The following is a 19,065-nucleotide window of genomic DNA, read 5'->3' on the forward strand; positions in this document are numbered from 1 at the left end:
TATCTCAAAAAATAGAGTGAATAAATTTTAACCAGTATGTAATCAAACGATTTAAAAATAACAAATTTAGAACTCCGTTTGGGCGTTAAAAGTAGTGCAATTAGAAAATATACACTTCAGTTGTGTCATAATCCTCATAGTCGACCCATAACAGTATTGCTGTTTTCATATGGTCCTCTGTTGCCCCCTATCGTTTATTATGACTCTCATTTTTTAAGCAAATCAGCGTCTTGTTTACTCAATCCACTACAAAATATCCCAACATCTGATTGGTCACTTTGCGTCATGTGGCGTATTACATGTTGGCTGTGCCAAGACAGCGAGGAGGGAGGGGATGTTTCAATGGCCGCCACTAACGCTCCAAAATGCGAAAGTCCGGATTACCCACTGCATTTACACCGTGCTTGAACGCCCAATATTGTTTCTTTTGGTAACCAGGGGTTTCTCTGGATAATTTACCACACGGGTATGTGTTTTTAGTATTGTTTCAAGTGTACGACACGGACTTTAGCCGCTTGGTTTGTCCGCGAGTGGGGGATCAAGGCCTAGCCGGCTGGCTAACAAACAAGCCTTCGCTCAGCTACTCGCCGGAGTTGAAAGGTAACACAGAGTACTCGTCAAACTCTTCTCATTTGGACTATTTTCGAAGCTTTAAACTCACACTTTTGAAATTTTCTTATTTAGTCTCCCCTACGGGAACGAATTTTTAGCACCCTCGACGATGTGCGTGGCCAAATGTAAAGTGTAAACTAACGTTAGCACACTAAGCTAACCGCTATTGGCTAACTTTAGGAGAAGTTTACAGGCAGGGCGGCACAGACTGAGCTGTGTTGCACACATAGTTGCACGCAAGTTCGTTGTACCCACCTTATGTTGAGTCTTTGCGTTCTTAAAAAGCCCCCATATGACGTATCTTTCTACGTCTCCCATCATTAAGAGCAGCCGAGACGTTGAAAGCCGCTGTGCTAACTTTTAATGCTGTCACTTTTGAAGTACAAGTAAACAAGCCCGATTTTACTCAACCTCTTGCGATTAAGTTGCATATTACAAAGCTGCAATTAGTATAGTAAAGGCTTTGCACGGAAAATGAAGCAAAAATAACGGAATAAATGCACGATTTTGAGTGAAACCAGCTTTAAAACGCATATGAATCACCTTAGTCCCATCATGTTCGACTTTTTAAATTATATCCAGACACCAAACTATTCGATTACAAACCAAATTCAGTTTGCATGTTTACATATGCTAAAAATCCACGAGGTGATTACATTAATTTTGTAGAAAACATTCTTTTAAAACTACTTTATCCAATTCAAAAGTCTTTATTTAATTTGAGTCTGCATTTCACTTGTATGCACTTTTGGCACATTTTATAATTGAAGAAGACTGAAAATCCCATGTGTACTAAAAGTTGTGTCACTTAATCTCGCAAGTAATAAATGAGATTAAATGAGAAAAAAAAGAATTAATCAAATCACTTCAAAATATGACTGGAAACAATCCACAGTCAGTGAAATAGCATTAATACAGCAGTGTACAAGTAATGGCACAAGCAAATTAGCTCAATGTGATTGTTCCTCCACTGTTATCGGTAATAACTGACACATTTTTAAAATAAATAAAACGGTCCAAAATAACCCACAAAATCAAAACAAAAAAATGCCATATAAAAATGTAATTGCCCCGCACCAATTATATATACCTGTCGCATTTCACTAATAAAAATCAATCCAGAAAGTCCTAAATTGACAGTCAAAATCTACAGAATGCCTGCTTGACTAAAGTTGTCTCGTATAATTAATGACACCGCTCCCCACCTTTTTATCTTATCTAACCATCACATTTTATCAAATCACTAGGCTCCAAAATAGCCTAAATAACAATAATGTCTTCATACCAACCTTTTGTCCACCTTGTGCTCCAGTTCACAGGTAATATGTAACATAAAGCCACCAGCATGACATCCAGATTTGGCAAAACGTATAACCGCAAAGGAGGGGAGGCTAACTCAAAGTTCGAGGAGGTCTTCTCCAACCGAAAGCCCACCCTCTCCACCAAATGGGGCGAGACCACCTACAAGGCGCAGCTGGGTGCCAAAAGGCCTCAGCTGAAGTCGGATGTCCCGGCTGAATTGTCCAAGAGGCCCCGGCTTGAGGACAGCGACAGCGGGGATGACGACCCCTTTGGTTTCGACAGTGATGAGGAGTCCAAAGGTGGCGTCGAAGGCGTCGTGGCGACGGCGGCCACTGTGGCGACCGTTGTGACGACGACGACCGCGCACTGCACAGGAAGCGCGGCAGCCAAAATGACAAGTGAGTGAATTTAATTTTATTCAGTTCGTTTTGAATTGTATTCATCTGTGTCATTCAAGTGTAAGAAGAAGTTAACCACTATTTCTCAGCTTTAGAAGTTTTTTGTGGCTTTACAGACATATGAAATGTCTTGGAACACTGTGCCATTGTTTGATTCCCTACTGTGTATGTACATTTTTAACTGATGGGTGTATTTTTGTCCATTCACAGGCAAGCCACCACCAGATGCAAAAGTTGTTGAGAATAACAAGCTGTGGTGCGCACAAGAGAGCAACCAGAAAGCTGCGATTGTGACCTCCTTGTCAAACACAACCTCCTCAGGAACCCAGAGGACCGCCTCGGCTCCGACTGCACAGGCTTCCGTCACGCAGCCCGCCGATGAATCATGTGGCAGCACAGACCTCCACACCTCCTCTTTGAATGATGCACCGCCGCCGGAAGAAAGTTCCGAGCCACCCCCGGAGCCCGTCGACAACACCCCGCCATCCCCCTTCACCCTCAGAGCCTCAAACTGCAAGAAATATCAGCGGCCGAGTCGCTACAACAAGTCGGTCTCACACTCCGCTGAAGGCGAAGGCGACGCCGACGTGGTCCACAAAGTGGCGGACGCTCAAGCGAAGCCCAACAGTGCCGTTTCTGCCTCCACAAGCAACGCCACCAGCGCCGCCAAACCCGCGGCCAAGCCTGCCGGGCGGGTGCGGGATTACACCGTCTTGCACCCCTCCTGTGTGTCTGTGTGCAACGTCACCATCCAGGACACCATAGAGCGGAACGTGGAGGAGCTGGTCACCCCAGCTACACCTGCTGACCTTGGAGATGCAGGACAGATGAAGAAGAAGTCTGATGCTCCTCCACCCAAACCTACAAGGTCAGTCATTCAAACAAATGGTCCCATATACAGTCATGTATTTTTGTAATAATGACGTGGATAATAGACTCAACCAGCCACTATATTACCTTCTTAGATTCAGACCCACTCAGGTGAAAGCCAAGAAAACCAAGACCGAGTCAAAGTTGGAGTTCTTTGGCTTCGAGGACGAGGAGGCCCAGGAGTGTGCGGCGTCTTTCGACGGCGGCGCGGCCGCGGCGGGCAAGAGCAGCTACAAGATCAAGTATTTTGGTTTTGACGACCTGAGCGAGAGCGACGACAGTGACGATGACGACAGCTCGGCTCAGGCCAAGGAAAAGAAGGCCAGGAAATCTGCGGTCGCGCTGGCCGCTCTGAGCTCCAGCGTGGACAGCCCCCACACCAGTGACTCCCAGGACAGCCAGGCCAGCAGCAACACAGGTGAACTGGCCCTTTAAATTGTTATGGTTCAAATGGAGAGCTACCATTTTTACACAAATCCCCCCCACCCTTGTTAACTTGCTACTGGAGTTCATGTCACTTGCCATCACCACTGTTGTTTCTCCTGCAGACAATTTTGACTTCTCTGATGACTCCAGTCCGGGGGCCACGGAGGGACAAAAAGGACGCTCGGGGAAGCAAAGCGAAAAATCCAAGGAGGTCGGCAGCGGCCTGAAAAAGATCTTCAGCGGGCCCAAAAAGGTTGGCGCCAATATGCAAATTATTCTTAAATGAGTCACAACGCTGCAACCGCTCCGTCTAATTGCTGAGGTCAAGGCCTTTTCACCCTTTAATGTTGCATGAAGAAGGGGTTAAACCTCAGCGGCCATGCATACCTTTTGGGCAAGCTCATCTGAATTATTCCGCTCCAGTTTGCCGTGTAGCATCGGCCTGTTTATCTTTATTATGTTCTGCAGTGGCTTTGGGTTGTTTGTTGTGGTCCCGTCTTCCTTTTTATTCAGAGTCTACTATGTCTCACACACACACACACACACACACACACACACACACACACACACACACACACACACAAAATCCCACAGTGCTGTGCCTGTACGTTGTGTTATATAATTGCATAGCGCACTTTGTCATTTTCAGGAAATAGTTTTGTAGCGCTCGGGGGACTCATCGTGCCTGTGTCTTGGCCTTGTCATTGTGATTGCGGTGTGCAATATTTATGTGTTCGCTTGTGTTAATCTACAGCAGTGGCTTATGTTGTATGCCACTGTGGTTCATTCAGATGACACTAAAGTCCGTACTTTTTTTTTTTTTTTTTTTTTGTAACGTTGCATCTTTGGTGGTGTGTTTTTTCATTGGGATTTAGATTTAAAATAATTTAATCAACAGACAAGCTGTCATCACCTACAGTAACTGTTGAAGAAAAGTATTTTTTTTAACATTCCTGACCTTCATATATCAAATAACAAATAATCCATACATAAAATACAATTATTTTAAATGTAAATTCATTTAATTGATGAATTTACACATAAATTAAATAATATAATAAATCTAATAGTAGAAATTAACAATGAATTAATTACATTAGAGGTAGCTGTGGCCCACACTCACAAGGGAAGAAAGTTACAGAAGCATAGTTAGCATAGCACATGTTGACCTATACGGTTTTTCTGTACATTGCCCTCTGTACACAAAATAGCCAAAGAAAAAGCACACTTATATTGCTGTTGATACTCCCTGAGCATGTATAATGGTGGCTATTATTAACTATTACATTGCTGCACATTATGGCATTAAACCCTCTAATTGTCTCCGTCATAGTCCCCTGCCAAGGCGGTGTACAACGCCCGGCACTGGAACCAGCCGGAGCCCGAAGAGATTCCCACCCCGCCGCTCTCTCGATCTCAAACGGCCCCGGTAAGACATCACCTTTCCCGCAGCTTAAAAAATTGCCTCCTCCGCCCCTTTTTTGCTCCACAAGATATTCATCAAGTGCCACTTAGGGCCGGTGTTGAAAAAGATGAAGCGTGAGCCTTCACTCAGCACACAATACGTGCCGCATTATGGAATCATTACCATTTGTTACACAATTCCCCGCTGAGCCCTCCGAGCACAAGCTGAGTTTTGTTTATTGGCCTCACAGTAGTCAACAGTTCTGCTTTTAATTGCTCTAATTAGTCTCTTTCGCTTCATGTGGAATCGTTTGCCCAGACAGTGAACTTCCATTTACCCAAAAAAAAAACAAAACACCCCTTTCCATGCGAGTAAATGTTTGCTCAGCGATGGACAAATTGCACTTTGGCATCTGGGACTTTTAAAAGTTGCCTTTAACTTTGCACTACCTCATCTGTTAACAACACTTAAGGACTTAACAGACTACTCGGCTGCATTAAACTGTGAGGACATGTCATTACACAGATTTTCTAGCCGCCGTATGAGCCCCCGTTTCTTTGCCTTTTTCCTCCTCAGGCCATCCTATCCAGTAGCGGCGGCGGCGGCGGCAGCAGCAAGGACAGCAACTCCCATAAAGATGATGGCTTGTTTAAAGCCCCTCCGCCTCCGCCCAAAGTCATTAAATCAGAGACCATCCCCACGCGACCCTACCAGGATATCGTCACGGCTCTCAAATGCAGGAAGGAGCACAAGGAGGTGGGTTTACTTGTACAGTGGTCCCTTCTTTATCGCGGTTAACTGGATTCCTTTAGACATCTAATAACATCTAAAAAATGTACAGTCAATCCATGCGATCGATATCGGACGAGCTCACTAATGGATGATCGGGTTTGGATTCGGCAGCATAAAACCCTGATTGGAGCGTCCCTGCTTAAAACATGTGTTTTTATTCTCACAAATTAAAGTGACAGATTAAAATGGAGTGCAGAGGTGTGTAGATATGTAGTGTGGCACCGCTCTATGGGGGTTACTAAATGTAACCCTGGAAAAGGTACACAAATCCTTAAAAGTGGCCTTTCATGACAATTTAGTGTTTTTTCTGTTTTGCAAGTGCTTCTTTAATTTGAGAACACGGCTAAATAAACAAAAGCGAAGTAAATGAGTCATCTGGGACTTGATCGCCTCCTCACTTGCACCCTTGGCTACCCGAGCCAGATGCTGCAAGGTGCGTAGGCGCCATTGTTTCTGTTAATAGCGCCATTAGACAGAATAAGATGGAGTAAACAGTCAGAGCCTTCGCAAAGTGTGTGTGTGGGGCCAGATGCCCTGCGTACCAATTAGCTGTAATTAACCTTTATTTGCCTCCCGCCCAGCTGTACACCGTGGTGCAGCACGTGAAGCACTTCAACGACGTGGTGGAGTTTGGAGAGAATCAAGAGTTCACAGACGACTTTGAGTACATGGAGACGGGCTTGAAGAGCAGTCAGCAGCTCAACACGAGATGCCTTAGGTAAGGTGTAAGGAGATTTCGTCGCCAGTGAACAATGAGAATTGAAGAGTCGGGATTCCAGAACTGAAGCTAATGTAATAATTCCAACAGTCACTTTTTTAATACTTTATTTTAATATATTTTTTAAACAAAACGTCAACAACAATACAAACACACTCAAAACAAAAAGGGGGCACTGGACATACACAGCGCACAATTTGGCTATCCCACATTCCCTGTCGTGCAATTTGAGTCATTTCCTTGATTTTTGTCAGTGAACAGTGTCCATTTCACCCATTTTTCTCCACACGACTTCTTCAGTCCTCAATCTATGTGCCAATAGTTCCACGTCATGTATTGTGTTCATCACACAAAGCCAGGCCTCCAGTACCGGGCGTCTCCAACAGTCACTTTTATTGCAAATGTTGTTCTGACATCGTAAGAGAATGCCAAGCTCGGAGGTGGCGGAGCAAGCAGTGGACATTTTTAATTTGCATATCATTTACTCATGGATTTTTGCCATAATGTAGCATCCGGGAAAAACAGGGATCAACTGACAACTAGCGTAATTTTTTTGTTTTTTTTTTCCATAGACCCAATCCCGTATCTCGTCTTGTGACAATACAATATGACTATGCACTGTTAGTCATTTGGCGAGGTGGAAACGTTACGGTACGGCAGAGCCCTGCATTGACACAATGTACAAAATAAAGAATAATAGCGTAGGGAGTAGTCCGACCCATCCCGGTACTTAGCTTTTTGAAATGTGGCCCCCATAACAATTTAGTCGAATAGCCCTGCCTCGGTGGTATTACACCGAGGGAAGTACTCTGATACAATGAGTCTGCCTTCACAGATGTGATGTTGTCCTCCTCCCGTGGCACATTAATGTTACTGTTTAGCATGAGCTCCAAGTAGAACATTAAATTTGATTGAACGGTACAAGCACTTGTCACTTAACATTTGTTCTTGTCGCTGAATATTAGCCAATTTTTAAAAGCCAGTAGAGCTTCTGCCAAAGCCCACACTTGAATGCAAATCTGTGTCTTAATCGCATCTGGAAACGCTCCAGGTTTTTGAAAAGGTTTTACATTAAAATAATTTGACCTACTGGAGAGCGCGCGGCAAGGCTCTGAAATCTTGATTTGGATCATCACAAAATAATCCACATTTTTAAGATACCACTTGTACATGCCGGCCGGAATGCTGTCATTAAGAATAATGCAAATGTCAACAATAGTCTGTACTGTGTCATGTCTCTCATCATCTACTCTACTTGCTATTACTGCAGTATAATCAGCTTGGCAACAAGGTGTGCCATGCCCAGCTTCAGGATGCATCTGCGGGCCAGAGGGAAGGTGGCGCAGGTCTTCAAAATGCTGAGTGACGCCGCACAACACCCAGTCAGTACCACTTCCTGTTTTCTGCCCCACGCTCAAGTGTACAAACTTAGCCACGCTTATTTCCTTCCGTCAGAACCTTGCACTCTGCACGGCTGCCCTCATGTACATTTTGAGCCGCGACCGGCTCAACATGGACCTGGACCGGTCCTGCCTGGAGTTGATGATCAAGCTGCTGGAACTCGACCAGGACTACTCTGCCCACCAAGACCAGCTTACGGCCAAGGAGATGGAAAAGGTCAAGGAGAAGATCAGAAAGCTGTGCGAGACGGTACACAACAAACACTTGGACCTGGAAAACATCACGGTGCGTCGCCAAAACCGATACAATTTCAGCTACCAGAGACATGTTTTTATTGCTTACTAGTATGATTTTATTTGTAGACGGGCCACCTCGCCATGGAGACGCTGCTTTCTCTCACTTCCAAGAGAGCTGGTGACTGGTTCAAAGAAGAACTCAGGCTCCTGGGAGGTTTGGACCACATAGTGGACAAAGGTAAGTGTTTGTTTTGTGTGCTTGAAATAACTTGTATGCGCCACTCCCTTCTTATTGTTAATTGTTTTGCAGTAAAAGAGTGCGTGCAAAACCTGAGCCAAGAGGACGACAAGGAGAACCTCGTAGCATCTTTATGGGGCGCCGAAAGATGCCTGAGAGTACTTGAAAGTGTGAGTAGGTCTTTTCTTAAGCAGGTGACTTTGAAGACCAAATTGAGTGCTAAAGCTATGGATGGTTGGTTAAGTTTTATCTGATTGATGGATGCTCACTCCTAAAAGTGTCAAACTGTCAAAAAGAAAAAGAAAAAAACCTGCTTTACTCCTTCATGGCCCAGACTCTTCTTCTTCTTCTTCTACAACAGTTACTGTACTTGCTCCTAATTGATGTCTTTCCCCTATGGGCCAACAGGTGACTGTGCAGAACCCAGAAAACCAGAGTTACTTAATTGCCTACAAGGACTCACAGCTCATCGTCTCGTCTGCAAGGTGAGGACCTCAAATCATTTGCAGTGCAGCCTCCTGTGGGTTACGTGGAGAAATTTAAGCATCTACATATTTCTCTTGACCATCTTCAGAGCGCTGTGGTACTGCGAGGACATGATCCAGCGCTACAGCAGGGCGTTGGACGGCTCCCTGGCGTCGTCGGCGTCGTCGTTGCCTCACTGTAGCTTCAGCAACGTGGGCAAGGCCGTGGAGGACTGCATGAGGGCTGTCATCGGAGTGCTGCTCAACCTCACGCATGACAACGGCATGTTTTTATTTTTTTTTTGTTTCCTTTATAAAACCTCTAAGAGTAACAGTAGTAGTAGCTCCACTCCACTCTTGTTTTCCCCGGAATAACAGGAATCTGTTTAAGTCCACCAACTTCATAAAGTCGACATACATGGTTACGCTTTTGACAGTCACTTAGATCTATGCAAGCAAGACATGTTGTGTCCTAAAACAACACAAATGCTTTCATTTCTTATTTTGTAGTGTCGACTCTTACTAAAAGCGTAATCAAGTGATATTACTCAGAATACTGTAGGTATGAGAAAAAACTGACACATTTACTTCTTTGAAACGGCACTGTTTTGGAACCATTTATAATCGGGCACATTCATGATAACATGCAATACTTAAAGTATTTTGGTCATTTTAAGCATTAGCAGACTTTCCTTCCTGGGAAGGAGGGGAGAGAAACAAACACGTACGCTTGGTGTTTACTCTTCCAAACTCAAAAAACAAAACACGGCAACAATGGCGGCAGCTCTAATGTGTAGCGTTACCTTTTCCGTAGCGGCCTGAGGCGTTGTGAGCGAGGATGTTGTTAAGCTGGTTGCTAGCTGGTGTGGTGTGGCTTTTCCCTAGCTGGAGCTTCACACTGTCTACATATGAGTAAATGCTGTAGTTTATGATGTATAACGTATATTAAATGTCTTTTTTTTGTTACAGAATGGGGAAGCACAAAGACTGGTGAGCAGGATCAGCTCATCGTAACTGCTCTAAATTGCGTTCTTCGCGTTCCACGCTACATCCCGCCAGAGCAGCGCTTTGACATACGAGTCCTGGTGAGGCGCCTTTGAACTATTACATCCAAAGAAGAACACGGCGACCTTGTTTGTTGCATACCATAGTATGTGACATTTATGTATTGTTTCCCCATACCAGGGTCTGGGTTTGCTCATTAATTTAGTGGAGTACAGCTCCCGAAATCGCCACTGTTTGGTGGACATGGAGTATGACATTGACGACTTCTGCCTGGAGGACAGCCTTATGCAGGCCGCCGACCAGACGCAAACGGACACGATGGCCACGGCCGAGACTCAGGAAGACGGAGCGGAGAAGCCGAAGGCCTCTGGAGCGTTGGCTGCCCTGGTGAAGGTAAGGAACTTCATCCTAACGACTGTCTAAACCTCTTGAGTTTTAAATGGCACTTGGCTCTAGGTTTAAGCTGTTGTTGTTGACTACCTAGCTCTTCCTGGAAAGAGAGCGCGCTGCCATTCAAGCCGAGGCCAAGACCGACGACCTCATCAGCGAGGCGCCCAAACCGCAGGACCAGAGCGGCGAGTGGAAGGAGACCATGGGCGAGATCCAGTGGGTGGCGGCCGAAACCAACGACAGCCAGCCTGAAAAGGAGAATCCAAAGAAGGAGGAGGATGATGAGGAGTTGGACCTAAATAAAGGTAGCTGTTGTGTTTGACAGCAAATATTTCTCTTGTTGTCAGAATATTCAGCTGATTGGTTATTACCATTTCCATAACTTCACACTGTGGAAAGGTCACGCTGAGAAACACAAAGGACTTTTCCTCTCAAAACCAATTTGTAATTATTTTCTTCTTCTATTCTTCTCTTTTTCTTCTGATTTGTGAAGCTCTGCAGCATGCAGGCAAGCACATGGAGGACAGCATAGTGGCCTCCTACACGGCCCTGCTGCTGGGATGCCTCTGCCAAGGCAGCCAGGTCAGCATAACACACACACTCACACACTGGAATGTCCAAGATGGAACATGACACTTGGTAGGCCTAATATAAATGATTCATCAGTTTCAGCATCAAACTGTCACCTTCATAACACTTTTATAAACCTTACAGACCCAATGTTGAAACATTTGAACATTTTTCAACTCTTTTGAAAGTGTAAAAAGACTTTTTTACTGGTGTTAATGTCAACACAGAAGCACCTGGTGTGACAAATAAAACGGCGACAATTGCTTTCAACACAACAGAAGTGAATGGCGGGTCTTAAACCTGACACCCCAGTCCCATCACTACCTTACTTAGAAGGTTCACATTTGGCCCCTGTGTCTATCTGTCTGTCCCGCAGGTTAACGTGACTACTGTGAGAGAACACCTCCCTAAAGGAGATTTCTCCATCATGACGGAGATGCTGAAGAAGTTCTTGAATTTTATGAACCTCACTGTAAGTACCACACACTAAAAAATGCAAAACACAAACTTTGTATTAGCTGTCGAGGCTGCTGTCAATCAAAAGTGTAAGAATAACAGGCTGTCATTGCAGGTTTGAGTTATTTCACAACAGCCACATTAACCCCCACCCGCTACTGTTGCGGCCATTATCCACACGCGGCACATCCTGTCCATGTCTTAGATGGCTTACTATATGGGTATTAAAATTGTAAATGTGACTATAGGGGTGTTTTTCATGTCTACAGGGCTCTAATAATACGGTTAACAAGAAAAACCTATTCAGAAGGTTGGAAACCGGTTTTATCTGCTCCTAAGAAAATATTCCTACTGGTTTAAATTCACTTATCACAGTCAGGTCTAGAACCAATGAACTGCGATAAATGAGGAATTACTGCACATGGTCATGACACCCAGTTGGAGATTGGATTTATGGCGCGTTGGAGGGAGACGAATCTTGAGACCGGCTCATTGGCCTGATGGATACTGAATTTTAAGTTTGCGTTATGTGGAAGCCATAATTGTATTTATTTACTGTTAGGAAAGGCTTATTCATAGAGAAGAGTAACTCACCCATTTACTTCTTTTATGCACAAGGGGTATAGTTTTATCCACAATATAGGGGTGGCACGGCATTATATAGCAAGGCTGGAGGTGCTCAGTGAGGTGTTTAAACCCGACATTACTCACCACCGACATGGGGATCGCTTTTTTTCCCCGTTACGGCTAATGACTTTTTGCACGTCCCGTGGGAGTTTCTCATGTGATGGCGCTTTTATATGCACAGTTCTGCGCCTCTAAAACGGGAAACTTGTGCATGACAAAAGTTTTGGACCCGTCTTTTTACTACCACACCTGTGACATCACTCCTCACTGGTACGTTGTTAGCACGCTAGGAAGTACAGTTGTTGTGATCACATGGGCTCTATCCTGTTGAGCTGAATCGACGTGCAGGAGTGTTAGTTTTTCAACCAAATTTTCCACATGTGATTGTCAAAATTTATGGTTAATCTGACATATTGTCGTTAGATACTGCAACAGTGATGTATGTGTCAGAAAAATAATGGCGCATGCTAGTGTGGGTGCATATTTTGACAGTTTTTCCACTCTGTTGCGTGAACTGGTTCAGGAGTACAAGACTTTGTTGCTATGACAATTTAACAATAAGGCATTTATTTCCGTGCTCTTGTCTCACTTTTTGGCAGTGTTCAGTGGGCACCACAGGGCAGAAGTCCATCTCCCGGGTCATTGAGTATCTGGAGCACCTCTAACAGACGCCCCGGCAAAGCTAACACACTGACTGACTGACTGCACACTGAAGCGGGGGACGCCAAGCAGACTGCAGCTGGTGATCACCCTACAAGACCCCCCCCTACACAAGGGAGTCATTCGGGGTCATTCCAATGACTCCACCCTCTGACCACACCCAGGGCCGATGATGTTGGGGAAAAGTTTAAAGAGGTCGCACGGCCTCCTACCAAAGCTCACAGTCAAGATAGCACGCCGTCGTCGTCGGGGGGGGAAGGTTCTCGACGGAGCGTGAAACCTAACCACCCCCCCCCCCGACCCCCCGAATGAAATTTCACGGATGGTTACATTTTTAATCTTCACTCATTCTCATCAAAGCCGAGAGTGAAATCACTGATTAGCATGAGGAACAATCACGTTCATGCATGTCACAATGATGTCTCAATGCATATGGAATTTTAATTTTAATTTTTATGACTACATGAATTCAGTCACCCTCATGTTTGCAGTTTGCCTCGAATGTCAAGGGATGATGTATTTCTCAGTCGTTTATGTTCCCTTGTCGCCCATTCATTTTTTTTTTTTTAGGACATTTTTCTTTCCTTCCTTGCTTAATGAAATGTGGATTGTGTGACTATTATTTGGGTGATAATGGCTTCAATAGTTTCTCACACATTATCAACTTGAACATATTTACTTGGTGTGTGTGTGTGTGTGTTTTAGACTATTTAAATTTAAGAATACGTAGTTTAAATTTAACCTCACAGACATGAATTGCTTTGTGCACCCCCTGCCCTTCCTCCAGTTCAGAATCATATTTTTAATGTATTTAATTTAATACTCCTTTATTTTGTACCATCTTAAATTCTGCATATTGATTATGTCATTGTGGACAGGCTGGGCATAGTGTAGTTTGAAAAAAATTGAATTGAAAATTGAAAAATCGAAGATTAAATTAGACCAGATATAATTTGCAGGTCTAAATTGTAGTCGCTGGATTATCTGCAAATATAGGATCTTTCTGATTTAGACGGAGAAGTGCTACATGTATTTCTGTATGTCCAGCCACACTCCACACATGTATTTATATTACCATGTGTGTCACTATTACCTGTGAAAAGGTACATTTGATAGCCATGCCCGTCTAGGCAGGCAGACGTCACCCGCTTCTTACAATAGAGGGTCTGATGAATGAATTTATTGTTACTCTCCTTTGCTCTAAATGGAATTGTAGACTGTAAATACTGGTGTACATAGGTGCTTGATGGACATTTAAGATGCTTAGACTACTCTTACCCTCGCTCCCTTTTTAACCCTCCCAGGAAACTGATATTTTAATTTTATACAATGTTTCCCTGAGTTGGAAAAACACACACACAAAATGAGAAAATGGAGTGGAAAAAAAAAAGTTTGTACCTGTTTCCATGTAAATAGTTGTATTCTGGAAAAAGTAAAAAAAAAAAAAACATACCCGCTTTCACAACATTCCTATTGGGATTTATTTGTCGGCTTGGAAGCGGCACAACACCAACATTAACTACATCAGAATCTTAAATGTATGGGATGTATCCTGCTCAAAATGAGACACAACATCAGATGAAATGATGCTGTGCTCTGGCTTTCATTTGCGGTCTGTCAATCAGGAAAAAAAACATCTCAGCATCCATGTCTGCTTCCCCGCCATTGAATCTGTCTGCAGGTATGTTTCCCACCACTAGGGGGAGTGAGTGCTCTGCCCCAACTTGTTTAAATTGAATGTTTTATTTATATTTTTAATACACATCAACGCGCACATCCTCTCATCAGTGGTGTTGCTTGTTGATTTGCCCTCAAGCTGTAAGGACCCCTGTCTTTGGAGAGAAAATATCCTCATCTTTACTCATGCAGACTGGTGAACGGTGCGTGTTTGCAGAGCATCAACACACACCCGAGTTGTTCAATTTTTGGTGGATTAATTTCACCTGTGGCAATCCATAAATGTCACGAGCTGGATCGTTATAATATGAACACAATGTCAATATAGTGCAAATAGACGTGCTTAAAGCTGGAGGAGAAGGCGAAATATGGCCTGTTTTGCAGTAAAACATAATTTTAATTATATTCAGGTATAATTGTACATTTAATCTAAAGTTAAAGTATTATTGGTTCAACGTGTTTTCGGTGAATTTAACGATACGCCGCCCATGAACAAAACAGGAAGTTAACCGGAAGTAGGTGGTCTAATTGGAGCACCTCCATTGGTCCTCCCATCAAATATGCCCGCCTACCGTCGGAAAGTTCGACCGCTACAAAACTACGAATATCGAACAATAATTCGATAGAAACTCTACAACTTCGAAGTAAGTCGGCGGAAAGAAAAGGTACATTTTTATTTAATACTCTGTTAAACACCTGACTGTAAATATTTGTTTTTATGGTTTTTTATATGTGATTGTACAAGTGAATATACTTAACAAAGTCACATTGGAGTACGCGAAAATGAGTGGGAAAAAGCAAAGCAGAACGAATGTAATCTTAATGTCATAAAACATTTAGTGCTGTAAAAGACTGAAAATGTATCTTTAAAGTGCTTAATAGGTGCTTAAAACACACAACAGTTCACATAGTATGCAAACCCAATCATCAAACAGGAAGTTAACCGGAAGTAGGTGGTCTAAATTGGAAGTTCGTTCTTCGTCCAGGCGAGCATCTCCATTGGTCCTCCCATCAAATATGTCCGTCTACCGTCGGAAAGTTTGACCGAACAAATGTTCGATATAAACATTACACCTTTGAAGTAAGTTTGCGGAAAGAAAAGGTACGATTTTATTTAATACTTTGTTTGTAAATATTTGTTTTTCAATAATACTTTTGGTTTCTGGTTTTTTATTATGTGATTGTACAAGAGATAGTTGAGTTTGAATATACTTAACAAAGTCACATTGGAGTACATCTCTTGTTTACATTGTAAACAGAACTAATGTAATCTTAATGTCTTAAAACATAAACATTTAGTGCCATAAAAGAGTGAAAATGTATCTTTAAAGTGCTTAATAGGTGCTTAAATGTGTAAAATGAGTCCTGCCTATGGCTTCCTGTAATGTAAACGCTTTTACTGCAGTGATATACTCATACACAAACACACAACAGTTCACCTAGTATACAAACCCAATCATTTTTCTACTCCACTTTTTGTTGTCACAGGGTTGAGTGGCGGGAGGTCTTTCCACCCCCTCCCACCCCCAGTCTGTATTCATGCGTGTACGTGACTTGCACTCCATTGGTCGGGTTTTTGTCCACAGACGACTAGCAGAGCAGGCGCCATCACCACATTCGCGCACGGACTTGGCCTGTTTGGTTCCTTGGACCTCAAGGGTAGCAGCCATCTATCGTCCTGAGGCGTCGGAGTGGAGGGAGGCGGGCAGCAGGCTAGACGTACGGATGTGTGTGTGTGTAGATGGGTTATGTCCTTCTGTGTTTTCTATGTTGAGTATGTGAAAGTGGACGGAGTTGTTGGCTACGTCAACAAGGCTACGTTCACATTGTAGGGTTTGATGCCCAGTTCGGATTTTTTGTTGAAATCAGCGAATTACTAAAAAAAAGAAAAAAAAAATGAAAAAATTATATCATATTTCCTCGTTCTTGTATCTCATTGTATACGTTCAACTCCAACGCTTGCTCCTAAAGACGTATTTTACAGTATACGCCTTTTACGTTTTTTGCGCCGGAGGCACAAAGAAGAGATGATGCAACTCCACAATAGAAAACATCATGTTTGGTGCAGTTTTAACCTGTACAAACAACCACAAGGTGGCAGAATACATTTTATAAGACCTCAGCATGCATCTCTCCCATAGAAATCCATGCTTTGCAGCAACCAGGAAGTGAATAGGCATCTCGCCGTGTAGCGTGAAGGAAGGAAATTTCAACGCAAGCACACACAGTTCGGTTCTATTGCTGATTATTAAAGAACGGAAAAAGACGGTAAAGTAAAGTAAGTTGAGACTGACTCAATAGCGCCTCTGATGGTTGCAGACTAGTAATGCACTCCATTTTTGCCTCGATACACCATCAATTCCGGGTTTATTATGTCCACCTTTACTCAATCAAGTGAAATAAATAGTACACAAAGCTCTCAGTAAAGCATTACCACCATAATAAAGTAATATTTTCATATTTATCTCCTCGGTATTAGCATTGTGTGCTCTTTTATTCCACCCTCTCGCTCTCGCTGCTGTTGCTACTGTTGCTGGATCTCTGAGTGATTAACTGCCACTGTGCAACCCTGGAGGGCAAGGCAGTCCAACTAACCAGAGACCCCCGTGGCTTCACAAAAGCAAAGCCTTCTAAACGCAGACCTTAATGGTCGGCACAATGCTTCGCCGCGGGGGGGGTCGCCCTCCAGTCAGACTAAACTTTTCAACGCAGAGAGGTAGCAAACATGGGCTTTTGTTGCATAAGGTGTTTTAGACGTATGAGATGTTGTACGACCTCGGGGAGGAAATGAAAATGACATAAAAACCGTTCAGCATATCAATACGTGGAATAAAAAGATGGACGTCATTAAGCAAGGAGCGGAAGACCAGTTCAAGAAACGGTACAAGCATTTAGTGTTTACAAGATACATGGAAGAATGTTTACAAAAACAGTGTCTGATTTTAATTACCATTTTTTTTACTCCAGTTGTTTTATTTTACATTTTATTTGTTTTTTATTATTATTTTTAATTTATTTTATTTTTAAACACTTTTTATTTTTACATTTCAACATAGGAAGTGAAAAGACGAGCAGTAACTTTTTTTGTAAATTTTTTTCAACTTAATTTGTATATTCTGTTAGCATTTTTTCATTTAATATTTAAACACGGGAACATTTTAATTTTTATGTATTTGCTGATGTGTTTTGTCTTTGGTTTTCCCATATCTTTCCAATTTTATTCCATTTATTTGTATTCATTTGTTAGGAATATTTGCTAGATTAGCGATTGGATAAATTACTTAATTAATTAAGAGCAGGGGTGTCCAAAGTCTGGCCTGGGGCCTTTTGCGACCCACAGCTTGTTTTTTATTTATTTATTTATTTATTTACATGCAGCGTATTTATTAATAAATAAACAGATATTCCGGGATTATTGCGTTAAAAATGAAACCCAATTTAATTTATTTTAATTTAAGTCAACTATGACTGCACAAAAAATTTATTCTCTAATAAATAAATAAACTAAATAAATAAATAAATTAAATAAATAAATACAATGAATGGATTATTAAAATTAGATGTTATTAAAATTAATATTATTATTTATTATTATTAAAATTAGTTCACTAAAATTGTGAACTCCCAACAGTTAAATTTGACTTAATTCAACTAAAACTAAAACTAATATATGGGAAAAAAATTATATATGTAGTGTTAAGAGAATTATGAGGAACAATGTATTATATTAACATTACTTACTCAATTTCTTTAAAAGAATTCAAGAAAATAAAAAGGTTATCAGACCCCTGGCAAGGAGCCGTCATCCAAGCGCTATATGAATATATCCAGTATGCAGTAACTGGAATAAGAAACCACTCCTGAGATACTACAAAGCAACAAGAAGGGAGACAAACAGCAGACAAAACTTTTTCAAGTTGGATAATTTCAAATAAGTATACTTTATTCCTTAGGGTCAAAGACGGGGCGGGAAAAAAACAGTTTCTACAAAACAAAAGTATCGATTTGGGAGTTTTTTTTTTTTTCTCCTTTGCCGACAAATGGAATAGTTTTACATTTATTAGCGTCTGAGCTGATTCACTGCCGTGCTTTTTACGCATACTTTTTACTTTTAACCTGCTCAGATAGCCTTTTTCATTTAGCATCTTGCTTGAACCGAATACTAGTGACACCAAGATAGCTCCCCGTGCGAGGGTTGGCACTTTGGAGCGATAAAATAGTAAACACTTCATGCCTGCTTGTCCAAAGTGTGGTAGTTTTCAAGCAGCCAAGAGACACTGGAACTTAGTCTCTTACTCAACCAGCTAGCATTTTTGGTGTAAATCATGGACCAACTTATTCAGTCGCTTTGTTTCCATTCCGTTCTTTATTGTCCAGAAAAGGGGTGGAGTGCCATATCCGGGTCCGGGATGGGATCTTGTCCCAAGTGGACGAGTCTAAGTACCTCTGGGTCTCGTTCACGGGTGAGGGAAGGATGGAACGAGTGAACATCAGGCAACGTCTGCAGTGACGCTGATTCTGCATCGGTTCTTAGTGTTGAAGACGGAGTCTAATTTACATTTATCCACGTTTCGACCCTCAGCTATGGTCATGAGCTTTGGGGTAGGGGACCGAAAGAAGGTCTGGTTGCGATGCCTCCTGTTTCCAAACTGTAGGAGACCCCAGGGAAGACCCAAAGAGACTAGTCTTTCAACTGACCTGGGAACGCCTGGAATGCAGTACAGTATTCTTCTGGTTCTGGTTTTGGGGGGCGCAATTCCCGGCCTCTCTTGATCATCCAAGACTGTCTGGGCAATAGTAGGATCTGTTCACTTGGGT

At 42.5% G+C, this 19,065-nt stretch overlaps 1 protein-coding gene across 1 annotated transcript; it reads left to right on the forward strand.

The window, feature by feature from the left end:
• The first annotated feature begins 303 nt into the window (after positions 1-303).
• On the forward strand, positions 304-14,354 carry wapla (WAPL cohesin release factor a). The gene is made up of 20 exons (XM_058057981.1): positions 304-600; positions 1,925-2,312; positions 2,523-3,180; positions 3,278-3,600; positions 3,731-3,861; positions 4,942-5,037; positions 5,590-5,769; positions 6,387-6,523; positions 7,794-7,905; positions 7,979-8,209; positions 8,287-8,398; positions 8,471-8,568; positions 8,807-8,883; positions 8,973-9,145; positions 9,832-9,947; positions 10,048-10,260; positions 10,352-10,562; positions 10,751-10,839; positions 11,204-11,299; positions 12,510-14,354. The coding sequence occupies exons 2-20, from the start codon at positions 1,958-1,960 to the stop codon at positions 12,573-12,575; spliced, it is 3,474 nt and encodes a 1,157-aa protein (XP_057913964.1). The 5' UTR covers positions 304-600; positions 1,925-1,957; the 3' UTR covers positions 12,576-14,354.
• The last annotated feature ends 4,711 nt before the right edge of the window (positions 14,355-19,065 follow it).

This window comes from Doryrhamphus excisus, chromosome 20 (assembly GCF_030265055.1).
Source record: "Doryrhamphus excisus isolate RoL2022-K1 chromosome 20, RoL_Dexc_1.0, whole genome shotgun sequence".
Classification (NCBI taxonomy): Eukaryota; Metazoa; Chordata; class Actinopteri; order Syngnathiformes; family Syngnathidae; genus Doryrhamphus; species Doryrhamphus excisus.